The 25,703-nt window shown below is 51.6% G+C and overlaps 2 protein-coding genes across 3 annotated transcripts in view; one reads left to right on the forward strand and one right to left on the reverse strand.

Moving 5' to 3' along the window:
* The first annotated feature begins 640 nt into the window (after window positions 1-640).
* On the forward strand, window positions 641-14,305 carry Ccdc167 (coiled-coil domain containing 167). Its single transcript, XM_076858783.1, has 4 exons — window positions 641-725; window positions 12,328-12,422; window positions 12,644-12,696; window positions 14,002-14,305. Exons 1-4 carry the CDS (start codon window positions 684-686, stop codon window positions 14,103-14,105), a joined length of 294 nt encoding a protein of 97 aa, XP_076714898.1. The 5' UTR covers window positions 641-683; the 3' UTR covers window positions 14,106-14,305.
* Window positions 14,306-15,466: 1,161 nt separating this feature from the next.
* Window positions 15,467-25,703, reverse strand: part of Cmtr1 (cap methyltransferase 1) — a 49,977-nt gene continuing 39,740 nt past the window's right edge. For both annotated transcript variants that reach the window (XM_076858781.1, XM_076858782.1), the window contains 11 exons: window positions 25,285-25,341; window positions 24,508-24,565; window positions 23,452-23,520; window positions 22,352-22,483; window positions 21,351-21,473; window positions 20,755-20,846; window positions 20,048-20,116; window positions 19,028-19,075; window positions 18,142-18,254; window positions 17,556-17,664; window positions 15,467-16,940 (listed from right to left, as the gene is read on the reverse strand). In XM_076858781.1, the coding sequence (XP_076714896.1) occupies window positions 16,808-16,940; window positions 17,556-17,664; window positions 18,142-18,254; window positions 19,028-19,075; window positions 20,048-20,116; window positions 20,755-20,846; window positions 21,351-21,473; window positions 22,352-22,483; window positions 23,452-23,520; window positions 24,508-24,565; window positions 25,285-25,341 (1,003 nt within the window). In that variant the 3' untranslated portion in view covers window positions 15,467-16,807. The remainder of the gene's footprint in view (window positions 16,941-17,555; window positions 17,665-18,141; window positions 18,255-19,027; window positions 19,076-20,047; window positions 20,117-20,754; window positions 20,847-21,350; window positions 21,474-22,351; window positions 22,484-23,451; window positions 23,521-24,507; window positions 24,566-25,284; window positions 25,342-25,703) is intronic.

The following is a 25,703-nucleotide window of genomic DNA, read 5'->3' on the forward strand; positions in this document are numbered from 1 at the left end:
GTTGGAGACCAGCCTGGGCAACCTAGCTGTGACCCTGTGTCAAAATAAAAAATAAAAAGGGGGAGCAGGGAACCGAACCGTAACCCACACCTGTAATCCCAGCGCTCAGGAGGCTGAGGCAGGAAGATCGTGAGTTCAAAGCCAGCCTCAGCAAAAATGAGGCACTAAGCAACTCACTGAGACCCTGTCTCTAAATAGAATACCAAAAAAAAGGAGCTGGGGACGTGGCTCAGTGGTTGTGTGCCCCTGAGTTCAATCCCGGGTACTCCCAAAATAAATAAATAAATAAATAAATAAATAAATAAATAAATAAGATTTTTAAAAGGTGGTATGTAGCTTATGTACCAGGAGGTAAAGCGCCCCTGGTTCAATCTCTAATACCAAAGGAAAAAGAATTTAAAAAGCTGTCAGTGATGTAAAGCGGCTTTCACCCAGTGACCGGCCACTGCCCCTCCCTAGGCCTTATCCGCTCCCTATCCCTAAATTGAAGTTTCAAATGGGACGCTGCCCCTCAAAAACATGGCTGCGTCAAGGGTGACGCGCCCCTCAACAAGATGGCGACCGCAGTAGCCCCACCTCCCGCTACCCCGGTGACCAATGAAAGAGAAGCACGCGGACGTACGCATGCGCGGTGCACCCGAGCGGGCGTGTCCAGTGATGAGTGGGGGATCCCTGCTAGCAACATGACTAAAAAGAAGCGGGAGAATCTGGGCGTCGCTCTCGAGGTGAGGGGAGAAGTGAGGATTGGGGCACATCGTTAGTTGCCTTCTCCTGGCTGCAGGGGGATGGGTCGGTCTGGTGGCAAGGTTAGAGTGGGCCAAAGGGAGGAAGCGAGGGCAGCGCAGGTTTGGGAGAGGGATGAGAGGGCCCGACGCGGTCTGGAGGTGAGGGGACCCAGAGGTAAGGGGGCACGCCGCGGGCACCTTAGGAAGGCCCGGGGACGGGGACGGGGACCTCCAGAGGGGAAGAGACCTGGACGTGAAGGGACCCCAGCGTAGGTGGGGACAGAATCGAGGGGACTTAAAGGGGAAGGACACGGGATTAAGGAGGACCCGAGGAAGACATGTAAGTGAAGAGGAACCCAAAGGGACAGTTGACGCCACAGGCGGGAGGGCCTGTAGTTGTGGGGAACTCCCAAGGTCTAGGACCCAAACAAGAGCTGTCAGTGTATTATTAGTGGCTTAAATTTCGCCTGAGGTGGGAGAACTTTCCGCCAGAGTACCAAAGCCTGGAGCTTGGAGAGTATTTGGAGAGTATTTGGGAGTTTGTCAAGCGAATTCTAGAAGTGGTCTTTTTTCCAAAGTCTTCAAAATGGATTGACCGCATGTGGGAAGAAAATCAGCTAATGCCTAGAGCACCTACTGTGTGCTGCTTTCGCCCGCACTGCATGCCTGTGTGAGAGTCGTGCAGATGAAGTTTCAGGTGGAACCCTGATGTAGAGGTGATGGAGCCAAGAATCAAGCACGAGTGGTCTTTGAGAAAGTGCAGCAGGCTGCTGTAAGGTTTCACCTGAAACTTCATCTGTACACTCTCACAGGCACGCAGTGAGGATTCATGGAGAATGCAAGAGAAATCCCAAAACAGTGGCTTCAGGAACAAGAAAGTCTGTCATTTTCTCTAACAGGCTGGAGCAGGGGTCAGCAGACCTGGTCTGGAAAGTATCAGACAGAAAATATTTAGGCTTTGCAGACTATATGGTCTCTGGGGTCACTACAGTTGATCCTTATTATTCACAGATTGCATATTTGCCTACAGACTAAATGTATTCGTAGCCCCCAAATCAATACTCTTTTGCATCATTCACAAGCAAATAAAAGAGGAAAAAAGTTTTTGAGTCTCCTGAGAGATCCACATTTCCAGTTAAGATAAAAAAAAAAAAGAATGTTCTGCCTTTGTTTGCGTTACTGTACTACACACAAATGTCCTTTCTCTTGGTGTATTTAGTGTTGTGTTTTTTTGTATTTTTGTGCTTTTTATTGGTGATTTAGCTGTTTCAGATGACCCCCAATGCTAGAGTGCTGCCTGGTGTTTGAAGGTTGTGTGTGCCTTCTGGTGCAAAATGGGCTTGTTAGATAAACTTTTTTTTCAAATGTGTTGTAACTCTGCCTTGTAAGGTGCTGTTGGTCATGAGTACAATGTTAATGAATCAACTATATATTGAATACGATGTATTTAAACAGAAACATATAAGTCAAGTTTTGTGTGAATCAGTTGATAAAAACATTGTGGCTAGAGGCTTGCAGGAACCTGGTTCAGTATTTGCTAATTCAATTTAATTTAATTTTTAAATATATAGTTTTGCAGTGCTGGGGATTGAACCCAGGAGCACTCTACCACTGAGTTACATCCCCATCCTTTTTAATTTATTTTTAGTTGTTGAAAGACCTTTATTATTTTTATTTATTTATATGTGGTGCTGAGAATCGTACCCAGTGCCTCACACATGCCAGGCAAGGCGCTACCGCTGGCTTCAAAGTTGCCATCCTCCTGCCTTGGCCCCCCTGAGCTGGGATTATAGGCATGTATCACTGTGCTTGACTTACTTTTGTTGTTGTTGTTTGGACAGTACTTGAAGTTGAACCCAGACCCTCATACATGCTAGACAAGTGCTCCACCACTGAGCCCATCCCAGCCCTTGGTGGTATTTTATAGAAAATAACTACTACGAATAAGAAGTACCTGTCATAACACAAAAGCAGCCACAGGCTATTTGTAAGTGAGCAAGTATAGCATTATGCCAGTAAAACTTTTTTCCCTCCAACAAAAACAGGAAGTAGACAGTCTTTGGCTCTCAGCATCATTTGTCCACCCACAGTCTAAAGAAGGTAGTGGTCTGCCATCTCCCTGAGCCTTGTTATCATCTTATCAATGAAACCAGGGCACACTCCATTGATGTTTCCACTGCCAGGGAAAGAGAAAGTAGAAGAAGCACCCACTGTCTTAAGGATCCTGGGCCTGAACTCTGCATTTTCCATTGGCAGGAAACAAGATTTGTGGCCTTATCTGTCTGCAATGGGGGCTTAGAAATGTGCTCACCAGCCGGGGGGCCATGTGCCCAGCAATAGCTCCATTACTGTGAAAGGAGGAGCTAGTGTGTTTTAGCAGACAGGCTGCACTGCAGTCGGCACCTCACCTCATGGTGTGATTTGAGGATTAAATGAGACAATATGTGTAAAGTGCTTGGCATGTGCCTGGCACAGGGTGAGTAATTGATAAATAGCAGCTCTTTCTTATTCTCATCCTTTGCAGTTCTTTTGCATCCTTTTACCGTGGCTGTGTCAACCCCTGTTTGGGGTTTGGTCTCCTCATCTATAACAAAAGATTTGCATTTCACCAGGAGTTATAAATTCATTATGTCCAAATAAAGATCATGATGTCTGGTTTGGCTTTTGAGTTTTGAGTTTTGACACAAGTGTTTTGATAGGTCATTTATTCTAGGGCCTTTTACTGAGGCAGATTCACTCTTCTTTTTGTTACTCTCTGTGTCTCAATATACACACAATTTATATAGATATTTCAAAATAGGAATATATATATATATAGATATATCAAGATCTACATAAATATGCAGATATTTGCCATACTGGTATCTCAGTCACTTTTTGCTTGGATAGTCAGAGTTTGAAAATTGTAACTCTGTGCCTTGGAAAAAGCCTGGCATCTGGCCGCCTCCCATTCTTCCTCCTCGGTTGCCCCCAGCGGGTCTGAGCATTGAATGTGCATCGATGCTCAGTAGCAGTAGATATTGTCCTCTTATTAAAAGTCCTGTGCTTGGAGCCAATGAAGTGGTGATTTAATCAAAAATGTTTGTTAATCTGACGAGTGCAATAAAACCCCCACAAGTGAGTGATCTCAGCACCTGCAAACAGTCGCCACTTGTTGTAATGAAGCAATTACCAAGCAGGCAGCTTCACCCTCAGGGCGGGCGCAGGCCAGCTGTACTGGGCAGTCACCTCCTAGGACAACCAAGGTACCTTCTAGCCTCCGTCACTCGTGGTTCCTTGTGAGGTCTTTTTATCTGACTCATTTGCCACCTTGTGAGATCTCAGAGTTGGGGATGGGGAACTGGCTATGAGTTTTAGCTTCGGAGAGTTTATTCTGAATAACGAGCAAATTATAGTTCAAATGAGAAATTGCCAGCCTGGTACTGATTTTAATGTGTGGGAGGAGAGAAAGGTTTCTTATCAGTCTAAACTTACAGGAAGATTTTGGCTGATGTCAAACTTAATTTATGTTTTTCAGTCTCTGATAGTAATGAGCTATTATTTGGTCATCGTACTTTTCTTTTGCAGCCAGACTATTTAACCTAGTTTCATTGAACAATTGATCTTAACAGATGTATGATGTCTTGGCTAACATTTTAAAGGGGATCATTTGATTGGATCTGATCCCTATTACAGAAATCTGGAAGACTTTTGGCTACAAGTTACAGAAAACTGACCTTAATGACTTAAGCAAATAGGAGTCTACTGTTTTTTTTTCCCCCATAGAAATATGTGGATAGGTGGCTACTGACATTGGTTCAAAAGCTCAGTTATGTCTGAGCTAGTATTTCTTCATTCCCTTAGCTATTTCTTCATGGTCATAAAATAGCTGCCACAGCTCCAGTCATGTTCAACTTTAAGTCAGGAAGGAGAAAGGAATAGCAACACTATTTGTCCCTTTTATTGGCAAAATATAAGCTCTCCTAGGATGCTCCCAAATGATTTCTGAAATATATCATCATGAGCAGTCCCAATGACAGTGAGGCTGGGAAAGTATCTGTTGCACTTTTCCAACTTCTGTAGTAGAGATGAGCAAAGGAGTGGGGTTGGGAGTCCCTGCTGGACTGGCCAACTAACAGTATCTTCTGTAAGAAATAATAGTTAGTGGAGCCTTTAACTTTCTACCAGGAGGAAAGAAGTTTGACACTGTGATGATTTGTTTGATGTCCTCTCTTGCTGTAAGCTCCATGAGGGCAGGCAGGGGCAGAAGCAGTGTCAGTGAAGACGGTCTCAGCTGTTCTGGGACAGCAGAGCACAAGGCAGTGTTATAGAAGCAGCTTAAGTGGACCATCAGTAAATGTTTGCTGAATTGGTTTGAGTGATAGGAGGAGGCACTTGAACCTGCCACCCTGACATCTGGGCTTAGCCGAGTGGTTCAGTGGGCAGAGGTTAGGAGGCCGCCGCAGAGCCCACAGTTAGAGCCACCTTCCTGGGGAGCCACCAGCCAGTAGCTGGAGGAGAGGCTCTTGCAGCATGCCAAGAATGTTCAGGACCCACTGACCACTAAATGAGCCTCACCTGCTGCCAGGCAAAAGCGACAGGTCGCCATTGGGCAGGTGATTTCTCTCAGCAGCCTGCGTCTGGCTCCGCTCCACTTGACGGGGGTCAGGAGACTAAAACCTCATTACCTAACGCGGCTGGATGTCAGCATGTGTGGAGTGGCTGTTTGCCAGCATCTTAATTAATGAATTCATAAGGCGCGGGGCGGATGCCAGCTCTTGAAAAGTGCTTTGAGCCTCAGTGATGAAGAAGCTTTTGCTAATTTATCAAAAATATATATTGGGGGAGAGAAGAGAAAACAAACCCCAAACACCATTTTGGCCCAGGGACAGCTGAAGGCTTGAGGCGAGGACTGACCCGAGGCTCCTTTCCAAGGCCGCTTAGCCTCCATCTCAGCACCCCAGCTTCAGAGCTCTGGTGGACGGCAGCCGGGCCCCTGGCCTTCATGCCCTGGGGTCGCGTGAGTGTCCAGAGAGGCGGCAAGCCCTTTGGCTCACCCTCTTCTTCCTGAAAATGGATCCTTGATTAAAATCTGGGGCAGCTCGCTGTCTTCACCTGCTCACCTGGTAGAGAAGCTGCTTCTGGGGCCTCTTGACTGGGAAGCCATGGGTTTGTTTTCTGTCCTCAAAGAGCCCTGCGAGCCTCCTTCAAAGAAAAGCATCCCTTAAGTGGTGCTGGGGGAGTTGGCCCTTTGGGGTTTGTGGCTGGTCACCTGGAAAATTGAGGCCTGTGACCCTCATATGACTTGGCTGTGTGGCCTAGAGGCCCTGGATGGAAAGCCCCGGGGCTCCTGCAAGGGACCATCTGGGCAGGTCCTCTGGCTCCTTTACTCATCATAATAAACATCCTGGGGCCTCCTGACGTGGGAAGAGGTGGATTTCTAGAAACCCAGTCCCTTGGCTGCCAGGCTGGAGGTGAAACAGCTGATGCCTTCTCCAGGCTGTGGCTTCAGGAGGGGAAGGCTTCGGTGCCCTGGGGGTGGAAGGCTTGTGCCCAGTTAGCCCAACTCCTCCTTCTTGAAACTGGATCTTTTGTGTGGGTTTGGGGGCTTGAATGGACAGTTGGGTGATTTGAGGGCAGATGCCTGGGGTGTCTGTGAAGTGGGGAGTCAGCACAGCACACGTGGGGGTCCTGGCCCCTGTATCGCAAAGCACCTGGATTCCAGTGAGGCCCTTCCCTCACAGCGCGTCCTTTGTGTGGACTGAGACCAAGCAAGGCCCTGCCCAAGGTTGTTCAGGGTGGAGGAGCTGCTGAAGCCAGGTCAGCATGCTCAGATGGCCTTCAGCTGAGGCATGGAGTGACCATTCCCAGAACTCTTTGCTTTGGATGTTTCCATGAGATGTTGGAGAGATGGCTTGAAGAGCCCCAGCTTGAGAACAGAGAAATCCAAATTCAGACCCCAGTCCTTCCACTTCCCAGATACACGGTGAATTGCTGCTGGTCTGTGCTGGGAGCTTGTTCCTTGTACAGTGGGCGCAGCCTCTTCCTTGCAGGGTGGACGCAAACATGGGATAACATCCATGTAGCTGCCCACAGATTGCCTGGCATTAGGAGTTGCCCAGAGTCCGTATTTCTCTGCTTTCTAGTTATGGAGTGATGGTTAAGGGCACAGACTTGGGCCATCTCACTTCCCCATTTACTGCCTATGGGACCCCCCCCACGAGTTACTTCATTCCCATCATCTCTTCATCTGTAAAATGCAGACTTTACCCCTCATTCTGCCTTAAGCCAAATGTGACTTAATAGGAGCAGGCGCCTGGAGCAGCAGGTGGCGTCTGGGGCATGCTACAGAAGCATCGTGGCTCCTGTTGTGGTGGAGGGTTAGTTTTGCATGGACTCTTGGTTTCCAGAAACCGCTGTGACTCATGCTGTATCATCCAAACATGTGAGACTGCTTGACCTGAGCTCGGCTCAGGTGCCTGGCACCAGGCTCCTTATTAGAAGATCTCACTGTCTGCCAAGACCTGGCCAGGCAGGTACAGGGTATGCCCATGGCCACTGCCTGAGCCTGGAGGCAGACCTGATCCCAGCATCCAGTGTCACCCACTGGTCAGAGATCTCAGGAACAAGACTCAACAAAACCGGAAGCCACTTTCTAAGCCAGAAAGCACAATGAGTTGTATGACCCAAAGTTGAGCCCCGAGAGTGCCTCTGCCTTTTCCTTGGACAGGGTTCATTAGGGATTTGGCAGAGGGCCACCTCCCAGGCCATCTAAATGCTCTGTAGGAGCACCATTCAGAGCCCCGCCCACCCTTAGTAGGAAAATGAGGTAAATGACAGCCTGGGACTTGTGCTGACTCCTGCTTTTGGGCAGAATAAAAGCTGCGGGTAACCCCCCCCTGCAGCAGTACCTGGAGCTGGCGCCCCGCAGTGCCTGACCTGACCGGTGTGCTCAGGCAGTTATCTGTGCAGCAGAGCAAGGTCCCTACCTCCAAAGAGGCTTCATTTGGGCTTTGATTCCTGGAGGCTCCACACTCCTGAAAAGATGCCTCATGGGGATTTCAGAGGAATTTTACAGTTTCTCTTAACACAGTGGTTTTATGGTGTATAGGACCCCAGGGAGACTTCCTAGAGCTCTGGGAGTGAGGTGATATTCCCCAAGTCTGTAAAGCAGAGGGGATTGTATTTTCCTGGCCTGGGGCTGCTGTACTGCCAGCTGAGGCACAGAGCAAATGGCCCGGGCTGTGCAGGCAGGGCTCTTGGGGAGGCTGCAGGATGCCCTTTTCCCTGGTGACTGGAGGGAGGAAATCTTCCCCTGGCACCTGCCAGTAGGAGTGAAGGCCCAGCTTGGCTGGGGCCCTGTCCGCAGCACCCCTCAGGCCACTGCAGCTCCCACCAGCCCTGACTGCCAGGCTGTCCTCAGGTCTCCCCGCTCTTCTGCAGGGAGCCTCCCTCCTCTGTGGAGGCTCCTCGGCCTCACACTGAGCCCCAGGTTTCAATTCCTGAGTCAAATCCATGCTTGGGTGTGGAAAGGCAGCCATACTCACCCTGCTGCGCCCACCTCTCCTGGAGCTTTTCTGTTGAAGTGCAGACTTACTGGGTCGCCAGCCACAGGGCCCTCCCCAGAAACTTCAGCTTCTTCCTCCTTAAGGGTGCTTCTCCACCCCACCCCACTCCTGCTGTCTACCTCTTTCCCTCCCTTTCTCTTCCTTCTCCCCATGCTCCCCCCCTTGGCTGACTCTCCAGCAGGTTCTGCAGGCAGGAGTTAGCCACTGCTGAACAGCGCTCCTGTCAGGACACTCTGCACGTGCCCACCCACCTGTCTCACTGCCACCAAACGGCTTGCACAGGACCTGCCAAGTCCTTAGTCCATGAGGTGCCAAGGGGCACCGTTTGCTAACTTAGAAGGAACTCTTGCCACCGCCTTGATTTCGTGGGGTCCCTGTGCCAACCTGCAGACTACAGCTCTGCTCTACCTGCTGGCTTGGCGCAGGACTTGGACATGGTGCCCCGCCCCCCTTTGTAATAACTGACCTTGGTTTTCTGAGTGTAAACGTAACCCAGATGCTTCTTAGTGTTATTGTCCACACTGTGAGTGAGGTGCCCACCTTCACTGTTTCCATTTTGTCAGTGACAGTCATGATCTCCACTGCTGCCCCCTCGAGCTCCAGGCAAGTCCCAGGCACAGATCTTCCTGCCACTGTCCAGCCTGCCAGGCAGGAGTCCTGGGGGCTTCATGGCCTTCACCATGTAACCTTCCCTTCCCACTGGAGTTTGTCTAATATAGCTTCTTACTGTGGTTTCTGGGCTCACGTGTCTGCTGTTTAGCTGACTGCTAGGTCCCTAGAGCCATGATGTGAGTGAACCCCAAGTCTGGCTGCCAGGCTTCTCCTGCCATTCCCTGGGTCCTCCAATGCTCAGCCCTCTGCGGAGTCTGTTCTGCCTGGACAGCTGCCCTAGCTCCAGGGCCCAGCTCAACTCCATCCCCAGGCAGAACACAGAGGTTCCCAGCGTGCTGGGGGCTGGCCAGTGGAGGTGCTGCTGTCCCCATGGTACACCCTCTAGGTTTCTTGCTGTGAAGCCCTTGGTAGACTCTGAGAAGTAGCCAGATCTGAGCCAGAGGGCCTCCCTGCCTCTGCTGCTGCCGGCAACCCCGGAGGAGTCCTCTCCCCATGCTGCACTTCGCGCCTTCTCTTACTTTTACCACCGGTTAACTTGGTTTTTATTCCCCAAAGATCTGGTGAAAACCACTCTCTGCTAAGAGCAAACCTGTACTGCAGCCCTCCGTGCAAGGCTGTGCTATGACACCGCACCGTATCACATCCTCACGCTCTGGGATGCGAAGTATGATGATCTTATTTTTACGAGTCAACCAAGCTACGGAACTAGGGAACTCACCAGTCACACAGAAATTAATGACTGCCAAAACACTGGTCACAGCCACGAGTCCTACTAGTACACTTGGAACCGTGATTCCAAGCTTCTGGGCACTTGGGCTCCCAGCTGCTGCCCAGCTCTGACCTTTACACTTCTAGAATACCCCTGACATTCTTGTCCTTTCTCTGCTTCTAACCCCCTTGTTTGGAGTCCTGGCCATCATGTTCTGTGTTGCCTGTAGTCTGTGACGTGCATGATTCATGGGTGTGTAGTTGAGAGGTGACGGTCCTCTCCCACCTTTTGGACCCTTCTTTCTTGGTCAGTCTGTAGCCACCATTCCCAATTGTGGTCACAACGAAAAGAAATATCCTGATGCCCTCATCCTGCCCTCTATGCAGCCAGGTCCCCCAGAGTCTCTTTCCCCAGTGCTGCAGGGGGGTTGGCTGCCAGCTTCCTGAGCCAGGCCCAGAGATGGAGACCCAGCAGGGTCACCTTCTAAGGATGTGCCTGTGGCCTGCTGAAGAGCCTCTGACAGTCAGCCTTGCCTCCCTCAGCCCACATCAGGCAGCTGGGTTGTGAAGAAGGGGATCTCACTATTTAGAAGGAAATCAGAGAGAGCTGTCAGCAGGACATAAATATTCATAGAGGGAGGTTAGAACTTGAGTCCCTAAACCTTGATTTGTGTTTGCCCGCTTAAGCCTCATTAAAAAGTGGCAAATGAAAGTGGAGATATTCAGTGGAACTGCAAATAAATTGGGCTTATTCAGATAAAGGCCCCCAACTGCCAGCTTCTCAGGCCCTGTCCAGAGCATAATGGCAGATTGGCTTGGCTACTTAGGTTTGCCAACCTCAATTTTAAGATTTTGCCTAGCATGAATTCCTAGCCTTGCTCTGGGACAATTAGCACTTGTGTGGGCACCTGGTAGCCTTCCAGAGGGTTTAGGGATGGAAAGTCCCAATCTGCTCCTTCCCTATAATGACTTACAAACCAGGTCCTGGCTAAAGAGGGTGCAGGAGGGGCTCTAACCTGGAACTGAGACTGCCTGGGCAGTCTGCAAAGCTTCATAGTGAGGGGGTTATGTGCACATATGGTTGTCCCCTGAACCTGGGCCCTGTGTCGGGGTGAACTGCTTGGTGGCCTGAAGCATTGACATCAGCTGTTGCTCTTTGAGCCTGACTCCCAAGCCTTGTTCCTTTCCCTGCTGTGCGGCTCTAGGAAAGCCTCTGGCCCCGTCTCCTAGCTGGGGTTGTTCCCAAGACAGTCCTCCCTTTGGGTGCCCATTAGCTGAGAAACAACACAATTAGCCAGGCAGTTAACTCGAGGCTCTGCAGTTGCTCCCTCCCACAGGGCCCTGCTTAACTGGGCTGAAGTTGGCAGCGCTGAGGGCTACAGGGAAGGTAGTGGGTGGTGCATCATTTGGACCAGGCCTCAAGACAGGGAAAGTGTCTGAGAAGGGTGCTGGCCAGGGAGGGCACAGAGGTCCACAGATTTCAACTCAGATGTCCTGACACCCAGTCCCGGAATGCCTGCCTGAGACTCAAGGGCTCTGACAAGCTACCTGGGAGGCAGAATTCTTTCTTGCAGGAGGCAACTCCAAAAAGGAATGGTGCACAGAGCTGGCTGAGACTGATAAGAAGGGGGGCCCCACTCCGACTCCTCAGAAAAGTCATTTCCTTTGGGGAGCCAGGTTCTCCCATTTGTGAAATAGAGGTCGTGCTTGCTGTCCCTCCTGGGGATGTGGTGAGAATGAGCAGAGTCAGAGATGGGAAATGGAATACGGTGGGACTCTAAGCACTGTGCAGCCAGCTGCTCTGCAGGACACAGCCCCAGAAACCAAGCCACCAAAATCTAGGCTCTCGCTAGCAGGGCTGGCGTGGAAGCAGAGCAGGCCCAGGCCTAGAAAGGCAGCCGATGAGGCTGAGCAAAAGACTGGAGTCAAGAGATGGATGGGGGCGGGGGCAGGGGCTCGTTGTCAGTGCGTGATCCTGAGCCCAGGCTTACACAACCTGCTGGTAGTTCATGGAACATTTTTCCCACAACTCAAATATTTTCCCAAGAACACACCTCTGGAACCATAATCAAAACAAATGGAAAAGGATATCTTTGGCAACCGGCCTTTCAGGAGCTTGGCTGTTTTGCCACACAAGTTACAGCTACCTTGATGATGGGCAATGTTTTTGCATGAGAACCAAGTCAGAAATAGAAGTGGTTTTGAGTAACTTTTTTTTAACCCCTGCTAATTTTTATTGATTCCTGTAGGAAATGTCTGTTCTTACAGCTTGGACTAAGATATGAGGACAAGCCTGTCGATGAGGAAAACCTCCGTGTTTTGGCCCCGGGTGCTGAACCACCTGCCTGAGGAGCACCTGGAGCCTCGAGCCTTGTGTTGCAGGCCTGCCCTTGCCGGGCTCTGGCTCCTGCTCTCTGGGCCTTAGATGGGGAGATAGAGCTGATCAAGGGGCTGCTCCTGTCTCCCCCCAACCTGTGCTTAGTCCAGTGGGTGAGGACAGCTTTGAGACCCTTGCAGCACCCACTGCCCTATTTTCAGGGGGACTCTGGCTGAGCCCAGAGCTGAAGCATGCAGTGGTGGAGGACAGCAAAGACACTCTGGGGCACCAGTGCCTGGGTGCCCTGCCCAGTGGAAGTGAACATGGCCTGGGACAGGGTGTATTTGAGACTTGCCTGATCCCAGGGCATTGTAGCTGCAGAGCTCTGCAACCTGTCTCCATCTGCCTTATGTTTCAGATTGATGGGCTGGAGGAAAAGTTGTCCCAGTGTCGGAGAGACCTGGAGGCTGTGGACTGCAGGCTCCACAGGGCAGAGCTGAGCCCAGAGGACAGGTAACGCTCCTGACCAGCCACCCTCTCCCCTCCCTGCCCTTGTGTCTGTCCTGAGTCCCCAAAGTGAACTAAGCTTAAGGCAGAGGGTTTGGGTCCTTAGCTTCTGAGGTCAAGTCCTGAGACCTGGGCACTGGTCCCCTTTGTTCACACTGTTCTGTTTGCTGGCTGCCCCCAGGTGGCTAGAGGAAAAGGGCTTGAGCCATGAAATTCCTTCCCCACAGGAGGTCTCTGGAGAAGGAGAAAAACAGCCTAATGAGCAGAGCCTCCAATTACGGTAAGAGAGTTCCCTTCAGATGCCCACCTTGACCTCCAGGACCCAGAGTTTGGAGGGGCCAGGCAGCCCAGGGAACCTAACTAGGTGGCTGGGCACAAGGTGGTCCTTTGAGAGGGAGCCAGCCCCAGGAGGCTGAAGGAACCTGCCGTGTGGGAGGAGAGCTGGTCAATTCTTTGTTCCAAGGGAAGAAGGATGACCTAGGGCTCTGGCTTCCCTCTGGGATGAAGGGGTGTGGCTGTAGCCAGGTCCCCTCCCTCCCCTCCCCTCCCCTACTGCCACCACAACTCCCCTCCTGGCCAGGAACATCCTGCATTTGGAGTAGGGCTGACAGACACACCCCCCCCAACACACACACAAACTTGAGTGCAGGAAGGGCTCCTGTGGGTAGAGCAATACTGCCACCTTCTGGGCACTGGGGGCAGGGCCAGGTAGAGTACAGGCGGGGCAAGCAGCTGGAGTGTGGCTGGCTGATAGCTTCAGCTTCCTGAGAGTTGGAGGAAAATGATCTGTAGCAGGTTCTTCAGTTTGTCCCCTCTTGGTTCTCCCCTGGGGGACCAGGCCTGGCCAGGGAACAATACAGAAAGAACAATCTGACCCGACCCAACACAGTTGGGCTGGGGTACCCTGGGCTCAGTCTAGCCCACCCAGAGCCGCCTGAGTCCCTCCCTCCCTTGCACATGATGGGTGGGGCCTCAGTTCCCCTCCAGCTTAGCAGTTTTCACAGACTCACCACAGCATCGCCACTCAGTTTAGCTTTCATGGTGTACTAACCACCTGCATGTCACTTGGAGGGACCCATATGGGTGTAGCCATGGGTGTGGCTACAGAACAGCAGGACTGGCTTCCTCTAGAATGGAGGATGGCTGCCTCCTGTCAGCAACCCTAGGTTCTGCTGAGCTGGGCCCTCAGCAAAAGGCAGGATCTCAAGAAACATGTGGCCCTGCCTGGCCACCCCAGTATCTGGCTCAAGATACTGTCCAAACTCCACTGAGTTTCTGGTTGGCTGGATGACACTCCTGGAAGGATGAGCACTGTAGAGCCCACTGACAGGTGAGGACTCACCTGATGTTACACTGTATCTTAGCTTGGCTCTCAGGTGTGGCTTCTTTGGTGACCCCTCATATCCCATCCTCAACCTGGTTGAGCAGCCTTGGTATTAGGACTTTTAGGCCAAAATCTGTACCTAAAATGTTATGAAGATCTGGGCAGATCAAGGACAGGTGTGTGTATCCATTTTGGAAAGGGAGAAAGAACACTTATGGCCTCCATTCCCTGTCCCATACCAACTACCCCTTTATCTCCCAGAGAAGGAACTAAAATTGCTTCGGCAAGAGAACCGGAAGAACATGCTGCTCTCGGTGGCCATCTTCATCCTCCTGGCCCTGGTCTATGCCCATTGGACCATGTGAGTCTGCAATGCCCCGCAGCCACTGCAGGCTTCCCCTCAGCTCCTTAATTGGGACCAAGCAGGCCCTTCAAGTCTCAAGAGGACTACAGTGTCGGGGTGCTTCCCCCACCTAGGCCTTGGAGTAAGGCCTCCTGACGTGTCCCCCACCACCACCCCCGCCCCCCTGAGTCAAGGGAGAGGCAATAAAGAACATCAGGCTGCTCCTGTCTGCTGAGTAAATGTCACGGTCCGACTGTAGCTGAGGGGCAGCAGGAGAGTCACTCAGGAATCAAGGAAGGAGAGGCATTCAAAAGTTCATGGTGTAGAATTCAGAAGGGAGAGGTAAAGGGGTAGTTGGGAAGGTGGGCAGACATTGTGCCACCTGCTGCCCACTATCAAACATTACCTGCCCTCCAGCCAGTGCCAGCACCTCCAATTATGGCAGAAAAATGCAGCCTGTGCAGTGAAGGGTGATTTGGACTTGAAGTGGTGGGAGGTCCCAGAGGAATGCGGAGTTAATCCATCCTCAGGAGGCAGGCAGGACTGGGAGGCCCAGAGAGCACGTGGGCAGCAAGAGCCATGATAAAGACAAGATTCATGGTGACAGTGGCAGTAAGAGGTGGTGGGGGTCGACCATACCCCTAACTCCACTCCCACAGTGAGGCCAGGAAGAAAGAAGGTGGGTGCTGCAGCCAGCAGAGGGAGACAGGCTGGGAGCACTAAGGTGAACTCCCTGTGTCACAGTGGGACCCCCAGATTAGGGTAAAGGAGCCCAGGAAAGTATAGGCATTAGGGGGATCCAGTATTCGTGTGACAAAGGAGTGGGATGCCATCAGTTTCTGCATACCCTCTACCCTAAAGCAGGAGTGCAGCCCCCACTGGGGGGCGGGGGCGGGGGCGGGAGCCTGGCCACCTGGGGAGGAAGGCTGGCCAGGGTCAGCGAGTCCATTTCTCTCTCCCTCTCAATCCTTGGTCTAGTGACACTAATTGGTCTGACGCCTCTGTTATTTTAGTCACAGACTGATCCTGGATTGTCACAGTGCCACCACAGAGTGAGCTATGTGATTTATGTAAGAGGGGGAAGGTGCCTTGCTGCCCTCCTTGGGCTGTGGGTTCATTCAGTCCCCTGTCCCTGCTTCTATCAGCAGATGCGTGATTTCCCTGGGTTCCTGGGCTCCCTTCTCTAGCAGCAGTCCTGCGCGCCCTGCGGGGCCCAGGAGCTTGGACAGGCTCAGAATAAACAAACCTTCTTTTCTCCTCTCTTCTTTGAGTAAAGCTTCCTCTCCCTTCACCTCTGGCCCAGGCTGCCTCATCCAAGCCAGTCCCAGAGCACAAAGCACTGAGGACAAATAGCAACAGCCCCAGCACAGAGCCACACAGGCATTAAAAATATGTTTATCTTTAATGATCCAAGATTCTGCAAGACACACTGATATACCCAGAATTGGGTGGAAATACAGCATCTCAGCGGTGCTGCCGCCAGCCTGGGGGGTGGGAGGCTGGATGCTGGCTGAAGGACCCCCATGGTGGAGTCAATTCCAACCTGCCGGGAGCCTCAGTGCCCTATCTCCATGGAAACCAGCCTGGCACTGGGATGGGGCCCTAGGGAGCCTGCATGAACATCTCTGAGAGGTATTTCCCATTAAAAAACAACCACAGATGCCCTCCCCCACCCAAAGCTGCTGCCCAGCTTCCCCTCCTCCCTCTGCCAAGATAGAGGAAATGGAGTGACCACAGAGAGACAGACAAAAGCAGACTGTACCTCCAGATGGAGAGGAAAAACAAAGGAAAGAGTGGCTACCTCCAGCTCAGAACTCTGCCAAGACCCTAGGGTGGCTAGGGCACAGGCAGTATGCGACTGCCAGAGGGCTGGTGCTGTACTGACCCTAGAGGTATCTGTTACTGGTGGGGCCACTGCTACTGGGGGAAAGGCAAAGGCAGGTTTTCAAGGCTACTTCCAGCCCTCTGAGCTGCCCAACATTTGGATCAAAACGGGTGGCCCAGGAAGCCTCTCTTAACCCCAGGAGGCAGTCACACCAGTCCCAAAGACAGCACAGCCTGCATCTCAATATGGTGTCAGTGACGTCGGACCCACTCTCTTCCTTCCCGGCCTGCCGGGACTATCAGAGGTCTGGGCTGGGAAGAATGCCAGGATGGGTGTGGGGAAGAGATGAAAAAGTCTTCCAACTTGGCATCAAAACAGAGCAAGTTCAAAGAAACAAAACTTTGATTTGTACAATAGCTGCTCCTGGCCAGCTCGTGACAGTGGGCCGTCACCCACCCAGGATTGGCCCAATAAAAGTTGGGCAAAGCAGGGGCCTGGCCACCCTCAGAGGCAGTGCATGGAACTCAGAAAAATGAGTCTACAGGACTCTGGAGAGAACGGCAGAACCCAAAGCCTGCTATACTCTAACATGTCCTCCACCAGCCCACGTGCCCTGGGCACTGACCACAAACCTGCCTCAGGAGCAGCTTCCTTCAGGCTGAGTCCTGGTAGGGGAAACAATTCCCAGGCAGATGGTGTCCCAGAAGGAACATGTGTCCTCTGAAGGCCCTGACTGAGCTCCTCAGAGAGAGGAGGCCATTTGCTCCCAAGGCCAGGCTTAGCTCCCCCCAGTCCCCTTTCAAGAGGCAGAAGGAACCAGTGCTGGGAGCCCCAAGTGCAGAGTGCCCCGTCGTGGGGAATGACAGGGCATTCAGCAGGGGTGGAACACCCCAAGGCCCTCAGGCGCTGTGCATCTGGATGAAGGAAAGGACGTCCTCCTTGGACAGCTTGTCTGGGTCCTGGGGCTTCTGGGAGTCATGCACACGGATGCCATCCCCCCACTCCCAGAAGAGTCGGCCATAGTAGCAGATGCTGCAAGGAGGAGAGGGGAGAGGTTAGAGGGCTATACCTGGGTGGCCCAGGACCAAAAGCCCACCAGCCCACCCCTGGCAACAGTGACATTGACCCTCTCAGTTGAGGGTCTTCTCTCTGGTAACCTAAAGGTACCCAGTAGGCACCAGCTCCTTCTGTGCTGCTCAGAACCAACTCTTCCAACAGACAGCTGCTGCTTACCGCATCCAACTGAACTGTAACTACTGATATTCCTGGATTGTCTGTCTGTGCTTCTCTAATGAAACAGTGTTAGTGAGGAGACAGAAACAAGTGTCAGTGGCTAGTTTTAGGCAACAGGGCTGCTGTCAAAACCTATGACCAGCAATCGGGCATATGGATGCTGAGTCCTAATAAGGGACAGCTAGGACCTTGGACCCCACCATCATGGCAGGTCCAGGTACTGCTGCTCACTGAGCTCACTGCCCGGCTCGGCCACACTTGGGTGTTCCCAGGGAAAGAACCTGGCCCAGGCTCACAGGAGCCCTTGTGTGGCAGTGATCAGTCTCAGGCCTCAGGGTGTGCCCTGGTAGGGCTGGCGCCTGGCAGGAGGACTTGGAGCTGCTAGGGAAGGCAGCACAGAAGGGGGTTACTCACTGAAATGGGGCGATGGCATCTGCAGGAAGATCATAGGTGGAGTTCCTGGTTTTCTTGTTGTAGAAGAATTTCCTCTTGAAGTTTTTGCTGCATGCCATAGTCCACGGCTCTACAGGAAAAAGAGGGGAAGGAGCTCAGAAAGGACACAGTACCCACAGGGGTGGGTCTGGCATTGCAGGGGTGTATCTTCCTTCCCTCTTGTTTGTCCTTCCCACCTCCCTTCCTCCAAGAACAGGCAGGGAACAACTTGAGTATGCCACCTCCACCAGCAGCCTAGAGGGCTCCAGGAGGATTACTGATTACTTCTCAACAAACACACATGTGTCCTGTCAACCCACCATTGCCCTACAGGGCACAAGTGCACAGAGCCCAAACTTGCCATGTGTGCATTACAAGCTAGCCCTCTTCCCACGCCCAACCCACCCCCCAGGCCCACCGAAGAACAGAAAAGGCTGTGGACACACAGCCCTCTAATATACACTTCAGGGGAAACACCAGCCTGGCTCCCCCACCCCACTGTAAGCTGGCTCCAGCTCAGGCAGAGTGTGGAAAGGAAGTGGCGTGGAGGCAGGGAGCCATCACCCACCATTCACAGTCCTGACGATGTACAGGCCTGTGGGCACAAAGTGCCGGTCGTCTCGCCCTGTGTAGCTGAGCTTTGGAGTGCCACTGGATCCCTTGATGATCTTCATTTCTAACCTGATTCCAAATAAGTGTACAAACAGATGTGAATGTGTGAGACAGAAAGCCATACCGTTAGTCTCTGGCTAACATTCTATGCTGCTTCCACCTAAAAAGAAACTGAGGCACAGCGCCTTAAGAGTACTGCTCCAAGCACACAGTGATATTGGTAGTGCTAGGTTTAGATCTCAAGCAACAGAAACGCTGCCAGGCCACCACAACTGAGGGGTGGGTACCTCCATGGTGATAGCAATAAGACTGAGATCTGAGACTGGGTGCCGGAGTCTTCAGCCCTCCACCCATGTCATCACTGTGGCCACTAGAGAGTTAACAGTAACCGCCTCCCAGAGAGCACTGAGAGCCAGCCTCACTCCCATACTGAGAATCAGATCTGCAAGTGCCATGCACCCCACACACCGTGAAGAATATGAGGAAGCGTTTATGCCCCCTTGGTCCCCTCCAGGCTCAGTCTCTCTCAGCACTAGGAGCTGGGATTTATAGTGTTCCCAGCAGCTTGCTGCTCTGCCCCTCGCAGGAACAATCGTAACTATTACAGCATCAATGAGCCCATATTTCTGCCTGACACATGTCCGCCCTGCTCCCCTCCTGACAGGGTGCTGAGTCAGCTGGGGGGGTTACAGGCTGCAGCACAGCCACACAGAGGCCCTGAGGAGGGGGTAGGAGCATTGCTACCTCTGCACCCTACCCACAACCTGTCTCTACAAAAAAAAAAAAAAAAGGAATCCTCAACTTGACTTAAATCCCAAACTGCACTGGGTTGAGTCACTCACCTGAGGAAAATCTTCTCCATCTCCTCCAGCCTGTACACCTCCTTCACTCTGCAGGTAGAGGGGTAGGGAGAGGATGAGGCTTCCTGGGGACATGCTCATCCAGAAAGCAGCAGGCTGTGCCTGCTCTAGCCTTCTGCCTTGGCCCTCCCTGCAACCACTCAGAATGAGGATACCCCGCCCCACACAGACACCCTAGGATTCAAAGCTGCCAAGCAACTCCTCAGGTCTGCCCCAGGCAACTGGGGGTGCAGCTATGGCACTGGAGGATGGGAGGGGCAAAGTTCTCTTCCAGCATTCCAGAGGCCAGGAATCACATGCCTTCGAACTGCTACTGTGTAAGGTACCCAGAGACCCAGCCACCAGACTTCAAGCAAAGGAGACCCTGGAAGCTACCCTTCGAAGCACAGACATCTACAAAAGGCATTCTTAAAACTGGACTTAAATAACTTAATTCACATTCATATGAATAAAACTGGTTTTGGTATAGATACCTCAGGCTCTAGTGACATGGAGCCCCGTGGAGCAGGGCTCAGCAGTGCCCTACAGGTAGTAACCTCAGACCTGGGGAAGTCTTTGTCTTCTCCCTGATTATTCTTTTCCTCCTCTGCCCCTGACAGCTAACTCTGGCCTGCTTCCTCAAGCCATCCTCTTCATATTCAAAATTTCCATTGTCTTAGTATCCATTTCTTACCTGAAAGAATGTTCATGACCCTCCAGCGTTCACGAAGTGTGTTAGCGCTCCCAGAAGCAAGTGTGTCTTAAGTGAGATACCTTAACCCCTAGAATAAATCTACCTGTGGAGGTTGGCTCACTGCCAGGCAGGACAGGGAACACTCTGGGCTGACAGCCACCTACCCAGCACTCCCCAACAAATCACTCATCAAGGTAGTTTTATCTCTAGCACCAACCTGGCCTGGCCCTCTCCACTGAGCCCTCCTGTCCCTCAATGGATGGAGAAGCAGGCAGTGACCAAAAGAAGCAACCGAGAAGGATTAGACAGGAGGGGGAGCACTTGCTTACCTGATGGGGTTCATGTCAGGCCGACTGGGCTTGGAAACTGCCTTCACAAATTTCTCAGCAAGCTGAATTCTACAATCCAAACAGTCACTCAGAGTCAAGTCAGACCACCCCTGCCCCTGGGTGACGTCACAGCACCAATCTATACAAACTGCCAATAGGAAGCATCAGTGTACCCCAGAAGCCCACCCTGCCCTTTCCACTGCCGTCCTCACTCCTACCCTCCCCGCCTGGATTCTGACCTCTAATTTCACTACATCCTGGCCGGCTTTCCTCAAGTGAGCCTTCAGCTGTGCTCAGTCATCTCCACTAGAACTTCAAGTGTCATCTTTATTGTATGTCTACTCTGTCACCCCACACCAAGGACACAAGCCTAAACAGGACCACCCAAGCACTAGACATGTTTTTCAGAGGGGACCCTCCCTCTTCTCATAAGGTTACCCTCTTGCTCAACCTTAACACAAACATCATCCTAATCTGAGCAGCTGTGGCAAGAGTGTACTAGTATTAATGACAACCAAGGCCCAGACTCTGAAGTGCCAAGACCAATTTCTTACCCTGCCCTTGGGACAGCCAGTGAGCGGGAGAGGGAAACTCTCAGGACGTCCATAAGCAGAGGCCAGGGTGAGGGGCCAAGCCTCAGGAGGCTGCTGCCCAGAGAGCTTCCCAGGCCCACCCTCACCCTCCCTACCCTGGGGCCCAGGTCAGACCGCTGATTGAAGTGCTGTTCCCGAACATCGCTGCCGTTCAGCACAAGGACATCAAGGATGTGGATGGCACTAATCTTCCGCTGGGCCTTCCCCTAGAAGGACAAGTACACTGCCCACTCTGCCCACTGTGTCATGGTTGGGCCTTCCACCTACGCTGGGGGAGGGAGGATTCTAAACACAGTCCAGGGCCAGCTTCTCATCCTTTGCCCACTGTTCCCATTAATGGTTCTGAATGTCATCCCTATGGTGGTGCTACTCAGAGCTCCCAGGAAATGACAGGTCTCTTCTTTCCCAAGGGATTTCTGGTCAAGAGCTAAATTAGCTGTTAAAAACAAAACACCCAGAAGGCTCATCAGGGCCCTGGGTGCACAATGATGATCCAGGTCTCTCTGACATGCGGGGACTATTCCTACCTGAACCTCTCATGGTCTAGGGCAACTGCTCCCAGAGAAGGAATAATTACCAAATCTTTCCCCAGCTTTGATCCCTGTCAGTCACCACACAAGGTAACTGAATTAAACCAAGGCAAAGAGCCAGGCTCTGGTGTTCTAGTCCCCAAGCCACTGGGCCAACACATGAGCAGAATCATATCTGACCTCTCCTTTGAGCTCATGCACAATTTCAACAGAAAGCAGAGTATCCCGGGGTAGCTCTGTTTTCAGGTCCAGCTTGACCCAGCGGTCTGATTGGCGGCCATCCCACGTGTAGATCTGGGACTTCTATAGGTAGAGAGCAAGGGTAGGTGTGGAGATGAGGAATGAGAGATTTAGTTCTCAAAAGGGCTTTTACTTGCCAGCTACAAGCCGATGGGGTGGGAAAATGTCAGAAAATGTCTAGGAGAGATGAAGTTTATTATTATATTTGTTCTCCGGTGCCTCCACAGAAGAGAGGTGGAGATAGGACTTAGTCCTCCTGGTTGGGAATGGGTGGGCTCAGGGCACCTTCAAATGACCTTAGTCCATGATTAGTGGCTCTCAAGAAAAATACAGCTGGATGCATGTTGATGCAGGGGTCCGGGGAGAGGAAAAGGAGAGAAAGTAAAAGGAGAAAAAGACAAAATGTGAGAGAACACAAAAGAATGAGTGGATCATATGAAATATAATTCCACAAATTACATGGAAGACAGAACTGAAAGAAAAAGCACAGACTTCAGCCAGTTAAGTCAGGTGCAAAACTCACCAAGGCTTTCCCTCCCCTCATACCGCCTCAGAGGGCCCAGGGAAGGAAAGGGATATCTTTGCAAAACAGGAAATGGCATGGAATGGGGTGCTACTGCAAAGGACCAGCTACATGGGCTCAAGCCTGCAGACCATGCTGCCAGCATGGGAAACCCTGATCCCAAGAGAAACAGCACTATGCCCTTTAGCAAGGCAGAGCTGAAGAAACAAAAAACTGACAAAAATCAATGAACCACACTTGGTGAACTCAGAGGAAGAAAGGAAATAAAGTTTTAAGAAATACTTTCTCTAGGACCAAAGCCACACCTCCTTGGTGCCAAGAGAACATGCACCAAGTGTAGCTGGCAGCTGTCCACACTCCCACAAACAGAGGGCATTGCTGCCACCCCAAGCTGGTAGGAAGCCAGCTGCAGACTTACCCCCAGGCCGAGGAGGAACTTCTGCTGGCTGCCAGACACCATGCAGCGGTAGTCGAGCACAGGGCGGATTTTCTCCAGGGTTTTGGAGGTAAGCAGCGTGGGCTTGTAGCTGAAGATGTCGATCTCAGTGCCCTGTAGCCATAGACCAAGAAAACAGTGCTGGGCTGGAGAAGGCACGGACAGTACTGGTGCCCATACGGGCTAGAGCAAGCTAGGAGAGGCAAGGGACAGGAAGCACTTGCTCTCAGAAAAATGCTCCCCTGCTCCTTCTTCTCTACCTAACCATGCACTAAATGGGATCTATTTCCATCTGCCTGGAGTGTTCCTTTAGGACCTATTAGAAGAGGCTGGGAAAGGAAAGAACACCAAGTCCCCAAGTACAGATCGATTTACCAGAGCTATAAGGAAATGTCACCAGAATATAAAAGCCGTCCCTTCAATAACACAAAGCAAGGATTCTCCACAGTTGGTTTGAGAGCAGTGAAGTCATCCCTCTACCCCATTCAGAAAAATGTACACAATTCTTCTGGGGCCATCTTGAACTCACTCTCCCTATTGTGACCCCCATAAAACCAGCACAATGGCCCACAATCTGGGCCAGATTTAAATGAGGTCTGCAGGAAAAGCCAGAGGTTGGGTGGTAGGAAAACCAGAGAGAAGAACACTGAGAATCAGCTTACCAGAACCAGGTTAGGCAACCCGGATGAGGCCAGCCCTGTGGGCTTCTCTGGCAGCTACCTTGGCTTTCTACCCAGCTCCCCAGCCTAAGGTCATCCCACCTAGGGGATGTCTCCTCTATAGGCAAAGGCCACAGGACCTTGGACTTGCCAGGACATGACAGGCAGCATCACCTTTTGGGCGGCAGGAATGCCGGGTACAAGCACATCTCAAGACTGGAAATTTGCTGTCCTGCTACGTTCCTGGGGAACTCCACACCCTACACCAAAGGCTCTGCACCATCAGGTTCAGTCCAGTCCCTCAGGCCCAGAAGTGGTGCTTGCATAGGCCTTCTGGAGGCCAGGGAGGAGGCCTTGGTGACACCTTTCACACCTAGAGTAAGGCCTCCAGCTTTTTATTTCTATCACAGAAACCAGATTTACCTGGATTAGCTCGAAGAACTTAGATTTCGGGTCTGAGGAAGATGGAGCAACTCTAGCCTGGTCAGGGATCTGAAGTGAGAAAGCAAAAGGCTTTGATTTTTCAAGTTGTCATGTTGACCAAGGCCGTGTGTGACTGCACAGGCCAGCAGCAGGTACGGTGGGGGGCGGGGGGGGGGAGAGGAAACCCCTGGTATAAGGAAAGAGGGGGCAAGAGGCAAAGCAGAGAATCACTGCTCTCCTTCAGACCTGTAGTGGCACACCCCGAAAACCACTTCCTCTTCTCTGGGGCTCTGTTGGTCAATGTTGCTACACAGGGCTACCAGCACAGAATGAAACCTGTCCACCCACTGTGCTATCCTTTATTTTTCTTTTCTTTTTGGGAGGTGAGGTGGGGAGGGGTACCAGGAATTGAACCCAGGGGCATTTAACCACTGAACCATATGTCCAGCCTGTGTGTGTGTGTGTGTGTGTGTGTGTGTGTGTGTGTGTGTGTATAAACACACACACATTTTTTTTTGTATCAGGGATTGAACCCAGCAGGGCTTACTCAACTGGGGCACATTCCCAGCCCCTTTTTGTTATTTAGAGACAGGGTCTCACTGAGTTGCTTAGCGCCTCGCTGTTGCTGAGGTTGGCTTTGAACTGACAATCGTCCTGCCTCAGCCTCCCGAGCTGCTGGGATTACAGGCATGCACCATGGCGCCAGTCTTATTTTTTCATTTTTGAGACAGGGTCTCACTAAGTTGCTTAGAGCCTCACTAAATTGCTGTGTCTGGTTTAGAACTCACGATCTTCCTGCCTCAACCTCCTGAGCCACAGGGATTGCAGGCATGTACCACCACAACCAGCACCCCATTCCTCTTTCCCAGTTGTAGGGACAAATTAAAGTTAAAGGGCCTAGTAAACAATTCCCAGCAGTGCCAAGATGGCCAGCCATGGAATGCTGAGGGTAGAAGACACTTTCCACTTAAGGGAGGCCCTAAAGGTGACGTTCCTTCCCATTGTCCTCTATAGTGTCCCCACCCCAAGTGACAATGGGCTGGGGGAGAAGCTCACCCCCCAGAGTCGGAGGCAATCTTTTCGGATCTCTGCCTGTCGAGGCTCACTCAGGGTCCTAGGGAAACAAAGCCAGCAAGTGATTAAAACCTTGGCACAGCAGTGCAGCCCTTGTGCACCTCTAAACTGCCAGGAGGGAGGTGTACATGAGTGAGGACACTCCATTAGTCCAGGGTGCGCTCACCTCACTCTCCTCCTGAAGACAGGAGCTCAGGTTCCCAGAACGGGACCACTTCCCCTTCCTACCACCAGGGAAGGAAGGAGACTGTCCTCATGACCACCTGGATGCCAGGGTTCCCCACACACCCTTCTTCCAAACACCTATCAGCACATTCTGGTTCCCCTCCTGACACAGGCCACATGAATGCTATCCTGGCAAATGTCACTATGCTGACATCCCACAAAGCTGAATTAACCCACATTTACTTCCACCAGAGGTTTTCCCCTGCCCAGCCCTCGCTCTCCTTGTGGTCTCACTCTCTGCACTTATACCCAAACACTGCATGTTCTGTGCCATGCCCTCCACAGCCTCTGGGGCAGTGTGGTTAACTTCCTTGTACTGAGTTACTCGTATCTGCCCCAACACACATTGAGTCTGGGAAAACAAAATTCACACCTTATGCTTCTCTGGCATCCTTTAGAGATCAGGGCAGAATATGAGATACAAATATGTTTTTAAATGATTATTAAAATTAAATAAGCAAACAGCATGGGGGGAGGAGCAAAGCAAAATCTTCCCTTGAAATAGGTGAATTCTAAAAAGTGTGCAACACTCACGTGTCTTGAACGAAGGCATGGATTTTGGCCAGAGCTTTGATCTGCAGACTACAGTGACTAGGAGAGGGGAAAAAAATTGATGTCAGAAGGATCACCAGAAGACAGCCAAGTGACATATGCACAGAGAAGGTGAGCCAAAGCAGTGGCCATCTGTTTTTGTAAAGGGATCAGAGAGTTGAGAGGACCGCTAGGTGCAGTCACATGGGCCCACTGAAGCCGAGAGCAGAGCAGAACTAGTCAAATCCTCCAGACACTTAGGTCCCAAGTCCTGCTAAAAGGAAGGTCCTCATGCTGCCCTTAAAGAATTTGAAAGTAGTGGTGAACTTATTCTAAATAAAGCAACAACAAAGCCCAGACCCAGTTAAATTACAGACCACACTGACAATCCATCTATACGGACAGTGACCCTTTTTACTTTA

The sequence above is a fragment of the Callospermophilus lateralis genome, chromosome 6 (assembly GCF_048772815.1).
Source record: "Callospermophilus lateralis isolate mCalLat2 chromosome 6, mCalLat2.hap1, whole genome shotgun sequence".
Taxonomy (NCBI): domain Eukaryota; kingdom Metazoa; phylum Chordata; class Mammalia; order Rodentia; family Sciuridae; genus Callospermophilus; species Callospermophilus lateralis.